The sequence below is a fragment of the Vidua macroura genome, chromosome 8, assembly GCF_024509145.1.
Source record: "Vidua macroura isolate BioBank_ID:100142 chromosome 8, ASM2450914v1, whole genome shotgun sequence".
Classification (NCBI taxonomy): Eukaryota; Metazoa; Chordata; class Aves; order Passeriformes; family Viduidae; genus Vidua; species Vidua macroura.
Window position 1 is genome coordinate 16606499 of NC_071578.1, and position 22152 is coordinate 16628650.

A 22152-nucleotide genomic window follows, 5' to 3' on the forward strand; every position below is an offset into this window, starting at 1 on the left:
CTGAAATCCATGAGAACTGAACGTGGGACATGTGTCCCTGTCAGAGCTCACGTGTCACAACACGAACAGCATAAACCCCACTCCAGATGCGTCCTTAAAGCCAGATAAGGTTTTTTTTAAAAAAAAAAAAGAAAAAAAAAAAAAAAAAAGGAAATAAGCGAGCAGACGCAGCTGTACCGCTCGGCGACCCCTCCGCGTGGGTGACACGGCCTCGGTCCCGGGGGGCCGCGGGGCGGGGGCGATGCTCAGGGGCCGGCGGAGCGCTCGGACCCCGGCGCTGCCCGGCCTGAGCGGCGAGGCCCGAGCGGCCCGGCGCTCCCCCACGGCCCGGCCCGGCGCCCCGGGGAAGCGCCGCTGCCCCCCGGCTCCCCCTGCCACCGTACCTGCGGCGAAGTGCAGCGGACTGGACTTCCTGCCCGCCGTGTCCCGGCTGTTCACGTTCTCGGGCCGCACCAGCCGCTTGACCCGCTCCACGTCCCCGTTCCTGCAGGCCTCGAACAGCTCCCGGGCCGGCTCGGCCGCCGCCGCGCCGCAGCCCGGCGCCTCGGCCAGGGCGGCCGCGCCGCCCGCGCACCTTCGCCCCGCCATGGCCGGGCCGGGCCCCGCGCAGCCCCCGCCGCCCCTCACGGCCCGCGGGGCTCCGCACGCGCTCCCGGGCGGGCGCTGCGCCCGGCGGAGGGATCCGGGCACCGCCGGCCTGGTGCGCAGGCGCGCGCGGCGGGAGCCTCCCAGCGTCGGGCCGCGGTGCTGCGGCCCCGCCCGGGAGCGGGCCCGGCCGGACGCGGGGACACCGCGGCCACAGGCTGCCCGTAACGCGGCCTGCTCCCGTGGCAGGGACGGCGAGGAGCAGAATGGTACAGCACTAGCGATCCGCCCCAGAACAAATGTGCCTTTGCTGCTTTCAGTAATTAAATGTAGGGATTTTTCTGCAGGGATTCACCCCCCGCCCCCTGCAAAGCGTGTAAGACTGCATTTGGGTGCCGATGGCTTCATGATCCTTGCACAGTTGCTTATATAGGAAAATACTGTGACTCCGAGGAAGTTCAGTGCTTGCATAATAACTATGAAATGGAAATTAAGCAACATAAATAGCATAGTTCTCTTTATTAATCTCGAAAAACAGATATTAAAAAACCTGTTAGTTGACTTTGCCAGTTCAAGGTTTTGGAAGAGAACGGAAAGTCTCAGTCCCTCTCCCCCTGCTGACCTTCAATAAACCTCATTGGCTTGGTGGGGAAGCCTGACCCCAGATGGGACTGACTGGAAGAGAATTCAGTTGATAATTCTGAAATGTTTTTTTACTCACACCATATTAAAACACTTACTTTGGAAAAGGTAGTTGAATAGGGTCAGTACCTTCCTATTGCAAATGCAGAGATGAGTACCTCCAAACTCATTCACCTTGCAGACTGCTGTCACATTCAGAAATTAAAAGACTTAAGTGCAAGGAAAAAGATCTAGCACATTTGTACAGTCTTCCATTCTGTCAAACATCCCTGTCACTGAAACAAGGCAGTTACATCCAAATTTTCTCTCTCAGGTCCATGCTAATTCCTAAACTGCACCCAGAAATTCTTTTGGGGGAGACTACAAGCTGTACCAGGCTGTCACCATGCTCTAGTGACAGATCAAGGTCTGATGCTTGTGTCTGTGTCCTGTTTCCTGTTCAGTTTGGTAATTTACACATAGCCACAGCAGCAGGGTGACAGAAGAATGCAGCCAGCACAGGGCAGAAACAACATGCGTTGACAAACGTGATGCCTCGGTCATGTGTGTTTTCTGTAATCCCACTGGCTTCTCTCTGTGCCTCCATCGAAATTCCAAGCTGTGCTCAGCAGGCAGGGAATAGCCAGAGTCCCACACATACATAATTCATCCACTGCTTTGCATGGGGCCATAATGTTCCTGCATAAACTGTCATCAGCTGTGGCTCATAGGCCCTCTCAGACCTTCCCAACTTCTCCAAAGTGTGCATGATGCAAAGCTTCCCTTCCTGCCTGCAGGCACCACAGACTGAAAACAAGACCTGCAATGCTGCCATTTGTATCTTTTATTGTCACCATTAACATGCTTGGAAAGCTATACAAGCTTTTGAGTTCATAAACCCTTCTCTGGTCCTACAGCAGAAGTAGCAAATGCACTAACTTGACTGCTTTCATTTCAAAATTAAAGAAGGGACTTTGTATCTAGAAATCTGTGGAAGGGCAAGTACCTGTGTAAATACAAACACATCCTGCTCCTCAGGTCTTCTCAGTAATTTTAAATCCAGAACAATATTTCACTGTTCTGCTGGAACACGATTATAAAGAGCATGGCCTAAAATAAATACATTTCTTTCCACATCACTATACCCAAAAGGTACTATTATTCTAAATTATCTGCAGCCTGATTTCCTTTTCCAGCATGTCTTCGTGATAACTTGAGTAAGAAACTACAGCAGGTCTTTATGAATGGAAACAACTTTAAAAAATTACACTGTAAGAGCAGGATTCAATTAGCTTTGAATTCAAGCAAGCAAAGACTCTCAGCATATTTTAGGACTAGTGTATTAATAGCCTTCACAGTGACTTTTGAGATTCACCATACATACACTTCCCCTTTTTTATGTTATTTTAAAATTTATTTTATGAGAAAATAATCAGTAAAATCCAATATTTTTCTTCTTTCTTCTGTACAATGGCGTGGTTAGGAAAGCATAGCTGAAATATATGCCAAATCCCACCCAATACATGTGGTAGGGACTTCTCTGGAGGCAACAGGGGGCTTGTAACCCACCTGTTACTAACCCAGCCTGAGAGGCTCAGCCATGAAGAGCTCAGAAACATTTCACTGTTATTCATTTTAGACATGAAGTATTTTGGAAGTGTGCTCAGTTTGTTTAGGAACATGCTTGGTTGGTCACTAGAGGGCAGGAAAGGAAAGGAGATAATAAGGAAGGAAAAAATAGAAAAAAATGACGGGGGGGGGGAAAGAAAAAAGAAGAAAAATAAAAATAAATTGAGAAAGATATAGAAAAAGAAAGAAAAAGAGGGATTCTTGGGCATGGAAACACTAAAGCAGCCTTAAAAATAAATGATTTTCATTTCTGCTTAGGAGATTAAGGTTTACTTAGGGGGAGAGACATTGCTCATGCCAATCTACAAGGCAGTCCATCAGATTTAGGATTTTTTGCTATCAGCCCTTCATGTTATGAGGATTTTCCAGTTCTTTCTAATTGGTCCCTGAAGTTCTTTGCCTTGCTCTTGGAAGCAAAGTAAAATGCTGGAATAAATAGAACATTTCAAGAGTTCAGAAATATAGCTTATTCCAAAAGGAGAATGATTTAAAATTTATTCCATTCGAAGTATTTCCAGATGAGACTTGGAAAAAAAGCCCAAACCAGGGATAATGAATGTTTACATCAGGAAATGATAAAACATTCCTATAAAGAAAATGGTTTATTTTGGTTTATTATTTATATTTAATTTGATCTGTTGTTTTATTACTATATTTTTATAACTATAAATAGAAACTTTCTCAGTGCAAGCTTCTTTTTCAAAATGAAAAGATCAATTTACGAAATACAGGCTCACTGCAAAATCAAAGCAGTACAGGCTGTACATCAGTGAATATGTGTAATACTGGATCTTTAAAGAAACTTTCTCCCTTCCTCTTCTTATTTCGTCCATCAAGTACTTTGGCTATGTCCCTTGGACAAGCAGGAACTGGTTCTTTTTCTCTGCCAGTTACCCCTGTGTAGTTAGTGGTGTTTTATATGTACCACCTTTATTTTACCAGCAGTTGGGGCTAAAGTGTAATAATTATAAAATGTTGTTCTGGAATAGCAAAGGGATTAAAAAGAAAGAAAGGAGACACGGAGATGGTGAAATGTTGAGAGACTGAGCTTTTCAGAGAGGAGTAAGCACAAAGCCAAGTGGTCCCTATAGGAGACTGGGATACCCTGTCAGTTGTTCACAAGCTGTAATGGTAGGCCATTTAGTTATCAAAATACTGTATTTGTTTATGCAGCAACCAAGAGAATTGTTCAGCAGCTTCATGACCAGCTGTGGGGGCAGCAGTTAGAGAAGATTCATTTTAGTGCTAGGGAGAAGCTTCTGGATACCAGCAGCACAGATAAGTGTATAAGAGTTCATGGAAACTAGATTACACAGAAAAGAAAAGCCTTTGGTCCAAGATGCCTGTGACTTGTTTAAAATTGTTCCAGTTTTCTGTCAAAAACTGCTAGACAGAAACATGTCTAGAGGGCTTAAATGGAGCTCTTGTTTGTTTTCTGTTGTGCCTGGAACATTCTGGGATGACAGAGAGCTTTTCTAAAAGCGTAGGCTCCTTGCATGCAAAGCAGAATTACACAGGGTGCCAGCATGAGAACACGGCAGAGGCCTGGGAAGTTGTTACGTTTTATTGGGAAGAAACCACAAGCAGCAGAGGAGCAGTAGGGCCAAAGATCAGCATTGACTGGGGATGCCAGCAAAACAGATTCATCTGTACCTCAAATAGGTATAATAATATGAAAATGCTAAAAGCAATTGAAGGCAAACAGAATATCTGTCCAGCCATGAAATTCATTTCTCTGAAGCCAATCAAAAGAAAAAAAAAAAAATTGTGGGCAATTAGGTTAAAATCTGTGTAGAAGTGACTGAGCTAGGAATAAGGAAAGAGCAATTCTCTTGAAAAATCATCCTAAGGGAGAATATTTAGAACAAGCAAGCAACAAGTAGTGAGAGACTCTCCATGCATTTAAATTGCAATTCAAGTGACATTTTATTAACAAATTTCAATATTTGTTTTCTGTCCCAATTAAAAGCAAAAAAATAAAAAAGGCTCTGTGGAGGTTCAGACATCTTCACAATCTGTCCTGGGCCTTTAACAAAGTGTCCAGGTCCTCCAAGAAATTGCCAAACAGGCAGGTTTCTCAGTGTTTTACTCTTAATTGCCCTCTGAAGCACTGTTCCTCTTTCCACTGATGGCATAAGAAGCCTATACTTTTAATTTGGATACCTAAATTGGTTGCCTATAGTATGTAAATACCATCCAGAGCAGGCAGTGTGAAGGAAAGCAAAAATGTAGTGTTTTTTGAGGAAATAGTAGTGTACCACTCCAAATAATTGCACATAGATTGTCAAGTTGTTATTTCAGGCCAGATCTTTGAGAGATAATTTCCCAACAATTCAAGTGATAGCTTCTTGGAACAGCTAGTTCCACAGTCCAGGGGAAAAAAATAGGAAAATGAACAGGCTATTCTTGACTTCAGCCTAAGAAAAAGTTACTTAGTTTAAGAAGTTTTTATAGTTTCACCATGAAGTAATAGTTGTCAAATCCAGTGAATTTCAGTATTTCTGATGGAAGGCTCCTGCTGAAAAGTAGTCCATGGCAGTGATTCAGAAGAGGAATTGTGATGAGAAGAAGGAATGTCATTACAGTGATATTGAAATCAGACATTAAATCATTAAAATCCTAAGATTTACTGTGAAGAATATATTTATGCAGATTTTTAACTGAGTGACAGAAAGTAGGAAACATTCAAATGGTTGTAGGAGTCACACTCTAATGGTCAGAAATCTTCAGTAAAAGCCTATAAAATCAATACATTTTTTTTATTTTTAAAAGGAGGATTATGAGAAATGAACACAGTTATGTATATGTCCTACTAAGCATAAGTTATCATGGAGCTAAACCAGCTTCACAACTAGAAACTTCTCCTTTGGGAGGATTTTTCCCACACCTTAAAATTCATCATAACCGGTAATGTCTCAAAAAGGGCAGAGTACATTTTGTTAGGGATATTCTTTGAGGAAAAAAATGCTCCATTAAGACAATTCTTATGTACCCGCAAGCAAGTTTTAAAATCTTCATCCAAAGACATTTTTGTCTTTAACAGAAAAATCTCATAATCCCAGATATTTACCAGATAAAGATATTTGCCTTTCTACCTGAATGCAGAGTAGACAGCCAATCTGCAAATAAGTGGCTAATCCTCACTTAAGGGATATCTATTTCACGTATTTGTTCTGTGAGTCAACTGAAGACAGAATCCTTTTATCAGACCTCTGAGATCAAAAAGAGCAACAGAACTGCTGATGGCACTTTAAATTTATTGAAGGCTTGAGTCTAACAAAAGTTAGAAAACATTGAGTAGTCAGAAAGTTCTAAAATAACTGTATACTTGAACAGTGTTGAAAGCAAATTAAATTGTAAAAATAAGTTAAAAGCCCTTAATCTGGCAACATTTTAAGACTCTATTACACAGGTCTTTATTTTTGTATATATTACTGACTAAATATGTTCAAGAAAATGAATCTTGCCCCGGTTTCACTGATACTTTACAAAAAGGCTTACTGAATTTTACACTGGAGTTTATGAAAACATTTTAAAAGTAAAATGTCTTCGGCATCATTCTCTCTCTTCTCCCACACACACACACGCACACAACCCACGAGTAAAGTGATTTTTAGGTGGAACAGTAAATTTGTTGGCTTTGTTTATTGTCAATATTATACATTTAAAGAATGGGGAAATATTAGCAAATTAAGTATTGCTGTTTTCCATCATGGTTCAGGGACATAAATGCATGGCAACATACCATTCATTTATGTGTATACACAGCCTTTCTCTGGATTTTTTTTTTCTTTTTTATCAAGAGAGAGAAAATTTTAAACACTTTATTTAGGCAGTTTATTCTAGGATTATTTCTGTGATCTACTTTATAAATTCTCTAATTATTATAAGCAACTGAGATTTCTTCTATATAGTTTATATGAAGCCTTATAGCAGTAATTTATGTCTTTATCCATGGAAGATAATTTTGCCATTAAGTCTAGAAAATTACTAATTTTCTTCTTTTATCAAACAGGCTTTGATTGTTGAAATGTTGCCTTATGGTGACTCTCAAAGCATGGGTACACAGGGATGTAATCTGACTGCCTAAAAATAGTAAATGGTGCTAAATTTCACCTGGGAATGTGATTATTTAGCTCGACACATGGTACTTGGCCAGTACAGCCAATGCCTAATACCTGATAAATTCCTCTTTAAATGGCAATACTTTTTAGTGTATAGGGTAATGCTGTGTAATGAAGATTTCAGCTATCTGGGAAATAAAAAGTTTTCCTTTTTATATTTTAGAGGTTACTGAATACATTTCTTTAAAATTAAAAAGTAGGTCATTTTTACTTTGCATGATTACATAAATGCAGGCTATTGCTGCTAAGGTGAAGTTACACGAGATTTTTTTTCAACAGCAAGGTTACTAAATATATCTTAGGTTCTATTTCTCTGGAATGGTTCCAGAAGCATGAATGATCATCCTTCTCTCTTTCCTTTTCAATTCATTGCCTCATCTGGCCAGGCCCTTTGGTCTTCAAGATGAGAAATACTGAACTGTATCTCCTACCTCACTTCCCCAGAAAATGCCCAGTGGGAGCCTATTTTACTTCCAGATCTGCTTCATGACTTGAACAACTTCAAGACTGGAAACAGAGCAGCTGAATGGAAGGTTAGACTGGTGTGGATAAGTGGGCATGATGAAGATCTTAAAACTTTAAAGACATTTGAAATGTTATCTCTGCACACAATATGTGTGCACACAAATCAAGGTCCCATAGGCATCTAACAGTGAAATAGCATTTTCCACGTTAGGTTACTAACTGGTTTTCTTCAGAAATAATTTTGCTGATGATTCTTTCTCTGCTGTCAGGACAGCTCATGGAGCAGAGCTACTGCTGTCTTCCTCAATACTGTCCTTGCATTGAAACTATTCAGTGTGGACCAGAATAGCCCTTGCAATCCAGATGATAGGACCCAGATGTTCTTGTGGCCCTCTTAGCTTGTAAACAGAAGTCCTCTGTGACAGATAAACACTGGATACAAGTTGGCCTAATTTGTTTTTGATCCAAGAGAAATAGTATTCCTGGAAAAAAAAATATATGGAATGCATGCTAGTTACTAGGGATCTTAAATGGTAGGCAAACAAATGATCATTTGAGTCAGTTTGACACAACCAGCAAAGTCAGCTGTGCATTCAGAAGGGTGCAGAGCACCATAGAACTGATAAGAGTGCATGCACAAATGGCTCAGGGGTTTTCTTCTCCATTCAGCCACCTTACACTAACAGTATTTGATAACGCTATTAGGAATATCAGTTTCCCTTTTTACAGCTACATTGAGAGACCCAAAAGCAGTCTGTGCTGTAGTGAAGATCTGAGAGGCCTCATTACCACAATGACTGATACATGCCTGTGTTCATTTTCTCCAAGGCAGAGAAATCACAGTAAGGAAAAATCAGGAGGTATTGGGAATCCTCCAATTTAGCCAAAAGAGCTTTTAGCAAAACAAACTTGGAATAAAATAAAATTGTACTTTTCTGAGCAATTCTCACTTGGCATCTACTCAGGCAACACAGAGAGGGAAGTTCTGGGAAGTTGGATTTACCTATAGAGAATGTGAAGTAGAAACTGTCTTTTGCATCTAACAGCACAGTAACACCATCTTCTGGGGAAGAACTGGTCTGCTTTTAGCAGAGATCTCAAAGAGTCCAGTAAGTGAAGCCCACCTTGGTTAAGAGCTGAATTAGTTATTTTTTTCCCCATGTGGCCTAGTTCTGTCTAGCAAAGTATTGGAATATTTGGAGTAGTCATGTTGACTTACATAGAGAGCTTGCTAATTAAGCTGGTCAACTGCCAGTCCCTTTGGGATAGGAGAAGAATCTGAAGGCTTTGCCTCTGCACTGGCAGAAGAGTGGGAGAGAAAGAAATAAATTTACTATAGATTCCCTTAGCTAACATTCCTCAGCACTGTGTTATTTATTTCTGGACAGATTTATAATGTACTTTGATGCTGAGCTCATAACATTCTTAAAAGGAATATTTAATAAATCCCTGAAGAGAAGAACCAGAAATCAGAACATTATGCATCAGTATAGTAAGAAATGAAACAAATATTCGTGCTACTTACATTGTTCAAAAAAGCTATGAGAAACCATAGTGGTTAGATCTAAATTATGCATTAATGGCCACCCTGAGACCACTCTCTAAAGCAACATCCTTGTCCAGCAGATGCAGCTTGGGTTAAGATATGGTGTGAGCTGGTGCCTTACACTGCACAGGGCCACTAAGGCTGCAGGCTGCAAGGAACCTGTGAGGCAGCAGGATTGATGGAGGATGGGCAGGGAGTGCAGTGCTGCTGTGTGAAGTGTGCACTGCTTTGCACTTCTTGCAAAGCAGCATTTGTACAGCTATCTTGTCTTTTTTATTGAGGTAATTACCCAGTTGGGATGGTAGAAAAGTTCACTGTAGGTGTGGTAAGAGTTAATTCCAGAATGAAAAAGGAGTGAAGTAAAAGCAGATGTTCTGCAAAGTGATATTAAAACCACCTAAATAGTTCTGTTGGCAGAATGGAGTAGTGATAGCCTTGCTATTATTATTAGTCTGATCAGAAAGGATGAAATTCAAGCTATGCTCCCACACAGGCCAAGCTCACAGCGTTACTCAAGACTGAGATCTGTATGTATGGACAGAAGTCAGCTTGGGACAGCATTGAAGCTCCTCCTTTAGGAAAGCAGCCAGAGGAATCAGATTTAACCTTTAGTTAACAGACTTAGTTTGGAAATATACTTTTTCTTGACAAAGAAACAAGGAATCCAAGATTGTGTGTTTGTATTTTGAAATTGCCTGGTTACTGATTCTTTTTAATTTCTAAGTTACACTTTGTCCAAATACTTTAGACAGAAGATTTATTGGCAGTTTGGTTTTTCTTCAGGCAAACTGCCAGTGTCCTAGTTTAAACCCCTGCTTCTGCTCTAGCTGTTCCCAGCACAAATGTGAAAGCTTAGGTGACATTATACTCTTTGGACAGAGGTTCCAAATTCAAACTGTGACAAGGCTTAATATAGCCCCTCTGTGTCTATATCTGGAGGAATTGTGCAAAGCAGCTGGGTATGTGGTTACTGGAGGTAATGGCAAAGTCTGATGGTCTTTTTAATTCTGATGCCAAGCACCCTGATAAATTTTAGAACATAGTGCCATTTGGAAACCCTGCCTTCTGTCCATTGTTTAAGGAAAAAGAAGTTGAATGAAGAGAAACCACCATAAACATAATGTGAATTATGTGTCAAGAAGTTTCAAACCAGAAATTTAAAATCAGTAAAAGACCTGGATTTTTTAGGCCAAAACAGTACTTTTGTTATGCTAAAAAAATGCATTAGAAATATGACTAACAAATTAAATTGTAATTCAGCACACAGGATATTTTGTACCCTGTTCTTTTGCAAAACACCGTTGCACTTAAAATTACTAAATGGAACTATTTACATAAATGTTAACCAAGAATCCCAAACAATAAAAAAAGTCTGTATTAAAAAAGTCTAAGAATTTTTTGAATTTTGGGAGGTGAGGGGGAAATATTTTTACCAGTGACTGACAATTATTTGCACTTTGTGGCTACTTAATAGGAAAAATGATATTCCTTCTCTTGTAGGAAAAAGTTATGTTTACAAAATAAGCCCCAAACAGTAACAACCTTTCCAGGGACTAGTCATTGAGAAGATCTTCCACAGTTCCTTGGTACCTTGATTGGTGTTCATTTCACATTATGTCTTTCAATTCAGGGATCTCTAAACAGCTTAACTAGAAAATTTTCTGTCAGGTATTGGGAGGTTTTAAGTTATCAAGTGATTAAGAAGGAAAAACATGAAAGAGATAGTGGAATTTGGTTTTCTGTTTGAAGGTTAGCTTGGACCAGTTCTGTGGTGCCGTGTACAAAAACAACTTGACATAGGTATGGACACTCCAGGCTAAATTTGGAAGGAATTCAAAGCAAGGCTACAGTGACCTGCAGGGATTTATTTGAATGTTCTTTTCCTTTGCTATGTACCTTTTATTATCTTATGTCAGTCCTCCAAGTTTATCTATGTGAAACTAACACTCTCCTATTTTTAAATTGCTTCTGAATAGGGAGTAGAGCCTTTCCTTTAAAATATATGTGAATAGTTGCGATTTTGTGCTACCAAATTGGCACGTGTTTGCAACAGACCCACCGACACACTAACCTTGTTTTTGCACCTGGTGTGTTAGCATATGGTAAGACTAATTCACTGATTCTGTGAGGCACCACTGTGGAGCTCACAGGCTGTGCACCTTGGAAGCTGCCTCAGCTGCAACTGAAAACAGGGCTGCTCTTAGTCATTTTTTAGGACAAAGGAGTTCATCTCAAGTCCTGCTCTGTCTTCAGCAAACACCTGACCCTAAATTTCTTAGAAAGACTCACTGAAAAAATTCTTGACTGTTTTCTGTTAGCTACAAGTGGGAGGAGGCAAGGATGAATCTGATCCCTTCCCCTCGTGTTCTCTGGGCAAGAATGATACACTGAGTCCTTATTATATTCCCTCCAGTAACCCGCTTTGCCTCAGTGCAGGGATGAGTTTTCCACTGTGGAAAGTTTGTTTTGCAGATATGTGAGCTCAGTCTCAGGACTGGCACACAGAGCTGTTAGACACTCATGACTAGCACAGCTCCTCTAACTGCAGGGACAAAAAAAAAAAAAAAAAAAAAAAAAAAGGTAGGAGGAGAAATGGAGAAATGGGATGTCAAGAAAACGTGCTTCTTAAAATGTCACGTGTCATTTTAGATGTCATCTTTCCCTAAATTTTCTGCTGCATCACTTGAGGCAAAAGGTGAAGGAAACAGAGCAAAGGGAGGGCAGCGGCCAGCATCTCCTCTGAATTAGAGACCTTGTGCTTAGCACTGCTCGAAGACACTAAAAGATTTTTTTTTAAATAACACCCAAGACTGAGTTTCTATTGGAGTAATGATGTTCAGATAAACTCAAATGTGCCTACAAAACACTTACCTGCAGTGAAAATACAGAATTTATGAAGGCATAAAATTTCCCTTCATATTTTGACAATGTATCTAAATTATTTTTGCTTGGATTTTTTTTTGGCACATTTTACATTTAAATTATGACATTTGTGATAGGAAAAAAGGACCAACATGAACTGGCAGTGCTCCCTTCTGGGTACCCTTTGAAGAAAATGCATGACCCCATAAAAATAGGCCTCTGTCATAGCATCTGCTCAGAGACAGAATAACGCCTCTAGATACACAGCCTCTAGCCCAATTTTTTCCTAGGCTGACATCCATTTTTTTTCCGTCATGATTTCCTCCTGCTCTCTGCCACCTACTCCAAGTTAAACCAAATTTAGTAGGCAATTCCAGACATTCCTATTCAAAAGTGTCCCCTGGCAGGAAATCAGTGCCCTGTTTTTCAGATTAAAAAAGAGCAAGCAAACTAAGCATTTTCTCAGGATGTATGCTTATATCTCTCTCACCCACTCAAAATCCATGCATATGCTTTTTGCTTTAGCTATCCTATCATCAGCCCTCTGAGCCTGGCTACCAAAGGCAAATTTAAGGTGGTTGAGTAGTCAATTATCTGCAGGAGTGAAGTCTCAGTGGGTAATTTAACTCATCTACTCAAAAGACCTAGAAAGGAAGAACACCAGATTTAGATTTGATAATATATATCAACAATAGGGTCACAATGCATTTTGGTAGTAGTTAAAATACTGTGTGACATAGCAGCACCTCAAAGAGTTCTACAGTATTTTGGCTACAGGTTGTTGGAGTGTCTGGTTTATCTGTAAGTCATGTTTCCTTCCTGCTATAAAGTCTTGCTCTAATTCAGATCTTCACCTATCTAACTCTTTTGATAAAGCATGGAAACATCGTCATTCCACTGTTAAACTTACACTATGAATCTGCAGGGAAAGAAGGTTTGCTCAGCTGGTCTGTTTAACCATTCCTTCTTCCATAAACAGACAATATAGACAGATGAAATAAATGTTAGGCAACACTTCATCAAATTGTAAGTTTTTTATGGCATTTATTTTCAGCATTACAACAGATTTGAGTTGGTATTTGCCATTTGATCTTTTTATAGTATACTGGTACTGAAGTACAGAAACCCATGGATTCAAAGGAACCCCATGATCTATTAAATTTCTGCAAACTACTGTGGCTGTGGGAATGATGCACAGTGAAAACATAATTGTCCCTAAACTCGGAACACATCCCACTGAATGCATTTCTAAGCATCATCTTGCCACATCAAGAAAAGCCTGGTAGGAGTTTCAAGCGGGGGTTCCCACCCTTGTTAATCATTGCATTGTAAGGGTTACACACTGTGTGTGGTAACATTGTTCAGGGAAAGATCTTCAGGAGTATAATTACTCTTTCAAATTCATATGAATAAAGAAAGGAAATGATCCTGAGAACAGAGGACCTCAAAGACCCATGAGAGCAAAAGACTATATCTCTGTTGACTTTGCTGAGAAGGTCTCATTAAAAACGTCAGCCAGAGAATCAGGACAGGGACTTCTTATATATATATATATATGTGTGTGTGTGTGTGTGTGTGTGTGTGTGGGATGTTATTCATACTTCACACCAGTCTGATGTGCTTACACTGGAGTAGGTCTCATGCAGTTTCATTAGGAACAGCTGGTTCTTATCAACTTTGCATCCAACTCTTAATAGTTTATACAGTTTAAACAAAATGGAGACTAATGTCTTCTCTTGATAAAAATGGTAGAAAGAACATTTTGCTAGCTTCAGCAAACTGATGTAGAAGTAAAAACCATAAATGTCAGAGTCCAGGAAGCTCCCTGTCTTGGACAGAATTACTTTTTCCTGCAAGAAGGATTAATTTGCCTTTATTTTTTATATGGCTATCATAAAAAACAGGGCACAAGCATAAGCCTGGAATAAAAAGCTGTAGTAGGCTATCAACTCTATTATGTATTTTTAGAGTTTCGTATGCCGTTTGAAAACATAGAGGACAAAACAAGTACTATATCACTTGCAAAACTTATAACAAGGGATGGTAGAAATAGGATATGCTAGAAGAGACATTAAATGCTACTGACTCTAAGGCTGATCTAAACATTTTGGATTTAGAACAAGATCAGTGATGGAAAGCATAGCCCGTCTCCTTTGCACAGCATCTAGAAAGATGATTTGACAATAGTCAAGAATATGTTTAGACTTGTGAAGCTTTAGGATGTAGTATGTGAATCAGCATTCTTGGTTTTTGGATGAACAGATAATGAATCATCACTTCTCTTCCTCTATCTGTACTTACATTGTGTTACATAAAAGGGCCAGGTATACTATTTTATTTTCTGGTATTATACCTGCAGGGCACGCATAACCTGATTTTGAAACTAGCAGCCCTGATAATAGGGTGTAATTTCTAAAACAGAGACATTCCATTGACCAACACCCCATCCTGCTTTCAACATTGTTTTGCTATGACTAGCAGAGAAGTTTCTCCTTAAATACCTTCTTCTGGGATATTCAAACACAGACTGTATAAATTATGAATATGGCTATTATCTTGAGAAGCCAAATGTGTAATATATGACAGCAGTAATAAAATCAATGCATAATTTCTGTGCTACCTGTTTTATACAGAACTAGAGTTTATTTTCTTTCATGCTCACTGTCTTTATTACTGCCCTGAGAAAAAAAGCTACCAAGGGAGCAACTTCTCTTTCTCTTGGGGTACAGAGAAATTAAAAAAGTTAGTAATTTAAATGGGATGGAAAAAGATTTATTGTGTAAATATTTTACATCCCTCCATTCCCCCACTTGCTCCCAAAGGACAGAACCACAACTTCCTCTCCCATAATAGCCAGTTGATATGGCCAGGCCTTGGCTTGGTGACAGCCAGCTCCTGTCCTATGAATAGGCTGAAAACTGCTTTGGCTGGACTCCATCTCTCTGAGCCTCTCCTGTTAGAGCTATGCCTCTTTGCATGCATAAATATACTGCAGAGAAATGCTGGGGTGTATAAAAAAGGATCAAGTACTTCAGGATGGGTTTTCTCTAACCTAGGAGAAGGACATGAATGCCATGTGTTATTTTGTGTCCCATCTCATTCTCTGTGAAGGGATCCTTGACAGAAATCTTTGCTGAAGGCAAAGAGAAAGGTTGGCTTTGTTGAGTTTTGTTTTTTAAATGTTATGTTTCCAAGAAGCACTCTGTTGGATATTTATTCCTTTAAACATCAGAACTTCATTAAAAAGAAAAAATTCTAACTGCCTTTGGGTTAAGAGAAGCTTATTGTTTTCACCTAGTCTGGGAATAAAAACAGAATTCCTTTCCCCCCCCAACACACTCAGTGATTTCTCTTCAGATGAAAGTCCTCAACTCCTCATACCCTTAAAGTGTACATTAGGACTAGGAAATGCATGTCAGTGTCACCAAGGGGAGATCCATGCCTTTGCAGCAGAGTGAAAGGTAGATGAAGTTAGGGCATGAGCTGTGTTTTGCTCAATGAACTAGAGTCTATCCCAGTGCCAAAGTGGATAAAAAGAGCTAGCCAGGAGGGATGTGGGGGGGTTAAGTTTGCATTTGAACATTAGGTTTGCATTAAGAGCAGTGGAAGGTCACCAGCATGGTTAGTGGCCTGGAATGTGCTGCAGAAGGTGAGGCTGAGGGAGCTGACTTCGCTTAACTTGCAAAAGAAAAGCTAAGTTAGAATGGGTCAGACTGCAGCCTCCCAGTACTAAGAGGAAATCAAGAGAAGATGGAGCCAGATTTTCCCTTGAGAAGTACAGCAAAAGGAAAAGAGGCAGCGGTCACATGTTGCAGAAAAGGAATTCCAGACAGATAAATAGAAAAAATTAATAGAGTTGTTAGCAGTGGCACAGGTTGTCTAGAGAGGCTGCGTCCTTGAAGTTGTTAAAAGCTCAGCTGGACGAGCAACCTGAGCAGCCAGATCTAACTTTGAAGCTATTCCTGCTTTGAGGAGGAGACTGGATTATGTGACCTCAAAAGGCCTCTTGCAACCTCCACTATTCTGTGACTGCAATTCTCCAGAGAAGCATGCAAGATAATTCTCACTGATTAAAACCATTTTAAATCTTGCAAAACTTACTGTAAGTATTATTGCATATATGGAGCAGCACATTTTGACAGTAAACCATCTGTGTTCTGAGAAGCAGCATCTAAGAATAACCCAAAGAAACCAATTTATTGCAAATATATTATTTAGGCCACAAATCTTTCTACACTCAGGACCATAACTAGTTCTCCTTCCACTGCAGGATGAAAGAGGACTGGTGTTGTTACAGCACTTGGATTGAAGAGCTTCATTCTTTCCAGCAAATCTAAAAATGAAGTGAATGTCTGCATGAAAGTTGACCCCCGTGAAACTGGGGAAATATACATTCATATACATATGTATGCTGCACCCTAGGCATAACTAGGTCAGATCCTGGTAAACTCAAATTTTTTGTCTGAAGTGGTTAGAAATTAAACTAGATCTGAAAGAGAAAAGATTCATTCATTCATCTCTTAGACATATGTCATAGGGGAGTTTTTTCCCTGCACAGAAAATCCAATAAAAACTCAGCACAGAATTTCGCTGTACTGATTTCCAAGCCCCATTCTTCCCTTGTGATACACAAGACAAAAAGAACCTTGTAAGAGAACCTAAAATAGAGAAACGGATCTTGTCTTTTGGTTTGCAGAACAAGAAAAGGAGTGTTACTCAGACCCTTCAAGGGTTTCTCAACACTCTGTGTGAACATCTTGCAGCTGTTAGTTGGGCCACTGTCAGATATAGCAATGCTTATTCAGGATGAAGGTTTTATTCAACATAAATTTTATGGGAATGGTAATCATATTGAATAATCACGTGGCTCCTGCAAGTCTGTAGGGAATTGTGCCCATGTGCATAAAAAATATCACATTTTTCCTTGAGAGATTGCAAAGAACAAGAATACTGCCCACATAGCTGATGGAAGTGTCTGCTGAACCAACATTTGCTTCTTCACACAACATTAAGCATAAACCAAATTGCACAAAGCAGCATTTCACTGACTGTTTTCTTTGGAAAAGACTATTCATCAGCAGAGGTAACTCCTTCACCTGGGCCGAGGGGAAAAAAAGAGAGAATAAACACTGATTATCTATTCACAGCAACATAATTTATATTTATTAAATGTTTGGCCACAGATTGTCAAGGTTCAACCATCTCAGGTGTGTGGTTAAAAATAAAACTCACAAAAAATTGAGAAAAAGAATGTTGGAATATTGAAATACTGCATTTGTTTCAGACATCTAGGAAAGCCTTTGCCTTCTCAAAAGTTAATCTGGTCTGTATTTATGAGCCAGATTTATACTTATGTATAAAATATATGTATGTGGTTTTTTTCTGCACTCTTGTAAAACACTTCATGGAAAGTTCAGGTTATTCCAAGAATGAATACCTACATTTATGCTCTTCCTTCTTTTGGTTTTCTTTCTTTTTTCACTCTACATCGCAGTAATCTATAAATAATGTGGCATTGTCTTTATTTCATCTTACTACATACTAGCAAAGACTTCTAAAAGACTGCATTTTGCATAAATCAGTTTAAGGAATTTTGCTCAAAATATCCTGAATTTAATATAATCACATGACATTAAACATTTGAGCAGCCTGCGATATGCTTTCTTGCTTTTTCTATGTCACTTTTTTCAGAAAGCAACACACTTCTCTGCCACTATACATTTTCAAAGTGATGGCTCATCTGCAATTGACTAATTTATCATTAATCAGCCTTAACTAGATTAGACATTTTAAATCAATTTATAGCTTCTAATTCAGTCCAAAGCTTTCAGTTTAAGAATTTAAATGTCTTTGAATTTAATCGTGGAAAGTTCCAAGAGTGGCAAGAACTTGCACTAGTGACTGAAATAGAATGAGACCTAGAACCCCTATGAATGCCCAAAGAATTAGACCCATGTCCTGTTGCTGTAAGAAAATATAAACCCCATCCATCTTTGCAAGTGCATTTGGCTGCATGTTGCTTGCCCTGCTCTCTAGGGGATGGTTATGGCAGTACTGCAGTAAGGGCTGCAATATTTTTTCCCAGACTTTCTCTGATTTGCCTATTAACAAGTGATTAGAATTTACAGGTATTTCAGTGAGGGCTTCCCAACAGCTGTAGCATGTTGGATCTGGTTGAAACCACTCACCCACCAACCATGAGAAATGGGCTAATAAAAATTCTAAAAATATAAAAAAAATTATTTCTTCCTTCTATGGACTGTACTAGCGCTGAAGAAATTCCTAAAACAATAACAGAGTTTCCCAGGACTAGTTTCCTTGGTATAAATTTGCAGCCATTAGTAATTTTCAAAGTTCACCAAAGGGTTCTGAGAAGCAAGTAAAGAATATAGCCTTCTATTAGGACTTAATAAAACTCTGCTTACTATATTTCATCAGATAAACCACTAAAAGTAATTTTGAATTTTCACATGCTTACAGGCCCAACTGACTTGCTATGTATCTGAAATATCACTATTTGCCTCACAGTCACATTCATAGAAAACTGCAACCCAACTTCACAGATAATCACATTCACAAAGATTAGTCTTAGTAGCAGAGAACAAATATTGAACAGAAGAGCTCAAGACAAGGAAAAAAAAAATGGCTGCTGTTAACCCTGTGTGACAGAATTGTCCCTTCTATTACGAGAGATGTTCTTTAAGTCATTAAAGCTCTGTCTCTTTCACAAGTGTTGTGTGATGCTGCAGGAGCGTGCCAGCCAAAATAAGGTGGACACATTCTGTTTTCTAATGACACCAGTATAGTGCAGCTGGCCTAGCAATTGATTTTAGTTTCACGCCCAAAACCAAATCAAAGGCTTTCCTGCTCAATTGCATACTGTAACTGCATTAAGCTAGCATTGCTCTCCCACCCAGCAAACAGCAAGGATTTCTCAAGAGATGCATTACTATGCAAGTGAAATGGACATATGTTTTTCTCTCTGGACTTTTTTACCTATAACTGTGGTCATGACTTTACTTAGCTCTGAGGAAATATTTGCCTATCTTCAAAAGCTTCAAAAGGCTTTAATGGAATGCTAGTAGATCCTCTACTCTTTCTATATCCTCCACTGCAATGTATTTCCTTTCTTCCTTCCTGAAGTTGTGGGGGAGGATAGCAAAGAAGCAGAGCAACCTGAAAGTAATAAAGTCAGAGTAAACACAAAATCCTTGCTTAATTATTCAGTCTCAGAAAAGAGGCTGAAAAAAACCAGTCCTTTCACTCTTATAAAATGGCAAGAGCCAGCAAAGAGATGACCAGAGCAGCCCATTGAGGTGTGATAGCTGACAGGAAGGCACAATCACTCATTATCTGTTCCCAGAACTGCTGATTGAAAGGTCGTGGTTAGTTCAGGTGAGGTGAAGAATGGCAAGACCTGGAGAACCATCTGCATATAAAAACATTTACTTTGGAGCTAATACCGTTTGAACAGAGCAGTGTGGGCCCAATTGCCAGTTTGTCACTGAGCAACCTCAATGAACTCCTTGAAAGTGAGCCTGTGCCTTCCACTGCATCTGGACCATCTAGTCTGCAAACTGCTTTAAAAACGTACATTTAAGGTTTAGTGAAACTATGGTTGCTATAGTAAAACTGTGTTTTGTATAGCTAACATGTTGCAATTAACTTACTAGGTCTAATGTGCCACTTTTTCAGGAAAAGGCAGAGAACTAGTCTGGGTGATCGACTTGGGTTTCCTTCTTCAGAAGCAGTTGGAGGTATAACCCCCTATGATGGGGCTTGATTTTATAATCAGCCGTGCTTTTCCCACTTACATATTTCTGCCATTGTGCACCTACCAATGTCAGAAAAGCTGATATGCCACAAAGTGCTGTCAAATGCACAGTAAGACAGTAGGTTTTTTTTCCCTCTGCTGCTCCCATTTTAGCAGCACTATTTGAAAGGTAAGACAGACAGACAGATTTACATTTTAACATGCCAAACCAAAGTATCTGGAAACCTGAGTCCTCTATAAAAAGCACAGCTAGGGAACCGTCACTGACAGGACAAACTGGTGTGCTAACTCACATAACCCTGTCAGTTTGCCTCGATGCAGGAATGCCTCTCTGGATGAGGAAAGAGTTACCCTTGCTCTGCACAGCACTCTCTGCTTGTATTGGCAACTAGGAACTGGGACACCAGTCCATGGCCATGAATGTGCTCCAGATTACCAATTAGGCACAAAGTTACTGCATCCAGTCTCTATTTACTGACTTGGGAAAAGGCTCTGGATCTCACTACCCTTTTTTTGCTAAACATATCACTTTAAACAATCTTTCAAGATGTTTTCCAAGTTGGGCAAAACAGGTATTTTACACAGCAGGAGCAAAATATTTTATAGCACCAACAGTGCAATGAGCTACTACAAAGCAACAGAAATACGTGTAGGAAAGCCTTGAGGCAACTCCTTTTTTACAGGCTTCAAGCAGCTCTTATTTAGTGTCTGCAGATAATGTGATAGAGCAGCCCCAACTCTGCTGCACGTGATCCCTGCTAACACAGCAACCCAGCTAAGCAGTGTGTGTGGGAAGATCCATGGACAAAGATCCAAGTAGCACAGGCAAACAAACTCCAGAGTTATTTACTCATTTTTTATAATGGGTAAATAGAAAATATTTGGTAAGTGCCAGCCATGTGTCCAGTCCTCCCTTATACCCATGGGTATGTTTGACCTGGCTTACTGCAAGGGGGGGGCTGGGGCTGAAAGTCTTTGTAGCTCCTCCGAAAGAAAAATAAACTTGTGACTAGGAAGGCTACTAGCAAGGCTTCCAAAACTCAGATGCTGCTTTCTATCACTTTCTGTAGACAAACAATGAGAAAATATCATCTGCCTTCGATAGGGAGCCAGCAGTCACCAAAAGATAAAAGAAGGGAAGGGAGAGGAAGAGCAATGTGAGCAGCAGGGATGCAACTTGAGAATTGGAGGACCAGGGAAGGCTGTCCTGAGTAACTGGCTCCAGGGAACAGAGCAGGACCTTCCAAAGCCTTGTGTGCATTGCCAGTTACTGCTCCAGGCTTTGTCTGGGTGACAACATCATGTACTATCACAAAAGGCAGGAACTTCAGTCACCAAGGGGCAGAACTAAGAAACTGAAGTGTTCCTGGCTTATGAATACTCTCATTATATGTACAGAGGCAGATACCAATCCATGTGTCATGCATCTGCCATAGAAGCCTCTAGCCTTTCCTGTTTGTTCCCTCTGCTAGTATGTAGCTTGAATCCAAGATGGAAATGTCCTTGTCATCATCTGGTATGCTCACACCCTATCTTCTAATAAATTCTCACACATAAGCAGTAGTGCTTTTAATTTCTTTTGCTCACAAATCAAGAACAGAAAAATCCTTTACTGTTTGCTCATCACTGTAAGACCCCTTTGTTTCATGTAGAACATAGGACTTCCTGCTGTTCATTTGTATGTGGTCTCATCTACTGGTAAAAGCTGTGAACTCAGAAAACCACAGTTCATAGACTCCCTATCACATCTTGTGGGTTGACTGCAAGTCATCTCCCACCATTGGGGAAGAGCAGCTGAGCAGCAAGAAGGTGGTAGTGGAACTGTTGATCCACAGAAGACCCAGAGAGAAAATTAGCAACCAGGACATGGTCTTTGAAGAGCAGTAACTCAGCGATGAACCTTCTCTAGTAGGATTACTCAGCCTGCAGGAGACAGCATGCTGTCTGTCACCTGCGGGCTGTCCACAGCCCCTGCAAGGGCTTGTCGGTCACCGTGTCTCTGGGAGGCAGGCGGAACACCGGCAGTGCCACAGTATTGCTGTGGCTAATGCTGCGGGGCTGCCTTCCACCACTTTTTGTCCCTTTCCTCTGGAAAAAGGCAGTAGATAAAACGCGGGACCTATAGCAGGGCCTGTCATTCTCAGGCAGTGCACAGATCACCAGGTGTGCGAGGTGAAAAGCTATCTGCACCATTTACATTAAAAGTTCAAAAGTACTTTTTCACTGAGGACAAAGGCAGTTTGATTCCAGGATGATGGATTTCTGGCCCTGGGAACATTACCTTACAACTCAGTGTCCCAACTCCTTTCCAGCGAAGCACAGAAGTCTATAATTTAACACGGGTTTTGTTGAACTGGGCAAGGTCCTTCAGCAGCGCCCCGAAGCAGCCCCACATGGGCACGCGAAAAGCGCTCGCAGAGAATCCCCGTTCGCTCGCTGGCCGCCTGCACAGCCGCGTGCTTGGGCGAGCCCTCCTCGGAGCCCGGTGCCCGCAGCTGCTGCCGCCTTTCCCGGAGCACGAGGGAGCACGGGCAGCTCCGGGCGCG

At 40.5% G+C, this 22152-nt stretch overlaps 1 protein-coding gene and 1 long non-coding RNA gene across 2 annotated transcripts in view; both read right to left on the minus strand.

Annotated features, from left to right (window-relative positions):
* Positions 1 to 588, minus strand: part of TNKS2 (tankyrase 2) — a 29481-nt gene extending 28893 nt beyond the window's left edge. The window contains exon 1 of the mRNA XM_053983774.1: positions 384 to 588. Within this exon, the coding sequence (XP_053839749.1) occupies positions 384 to 588 (205 nt within the window). The remainder of the gene's footprint in view (positions 1 to 383) is intronic.
* A 7132-nt stretch (positions 589 to 7720) lies between these two features.
* LOC128810872 (uncharacterized) lies at positions 7721 to 22139 on the minus strand. Its single transcript, XR_008438161.1, has 3 exons — positions 21888 to 22139; positions 16882 to 16928; positions 7721 to 7906 (listed from the first exon to the last, which is right to left on the minus strand). It is a non-coding gene; the product is annotated as an uncharacterized LOC128810872 (long non-coding RNA).
* Between the last annotated feature and the right edge of the window lie 13 nt (positions 22140 to 22152).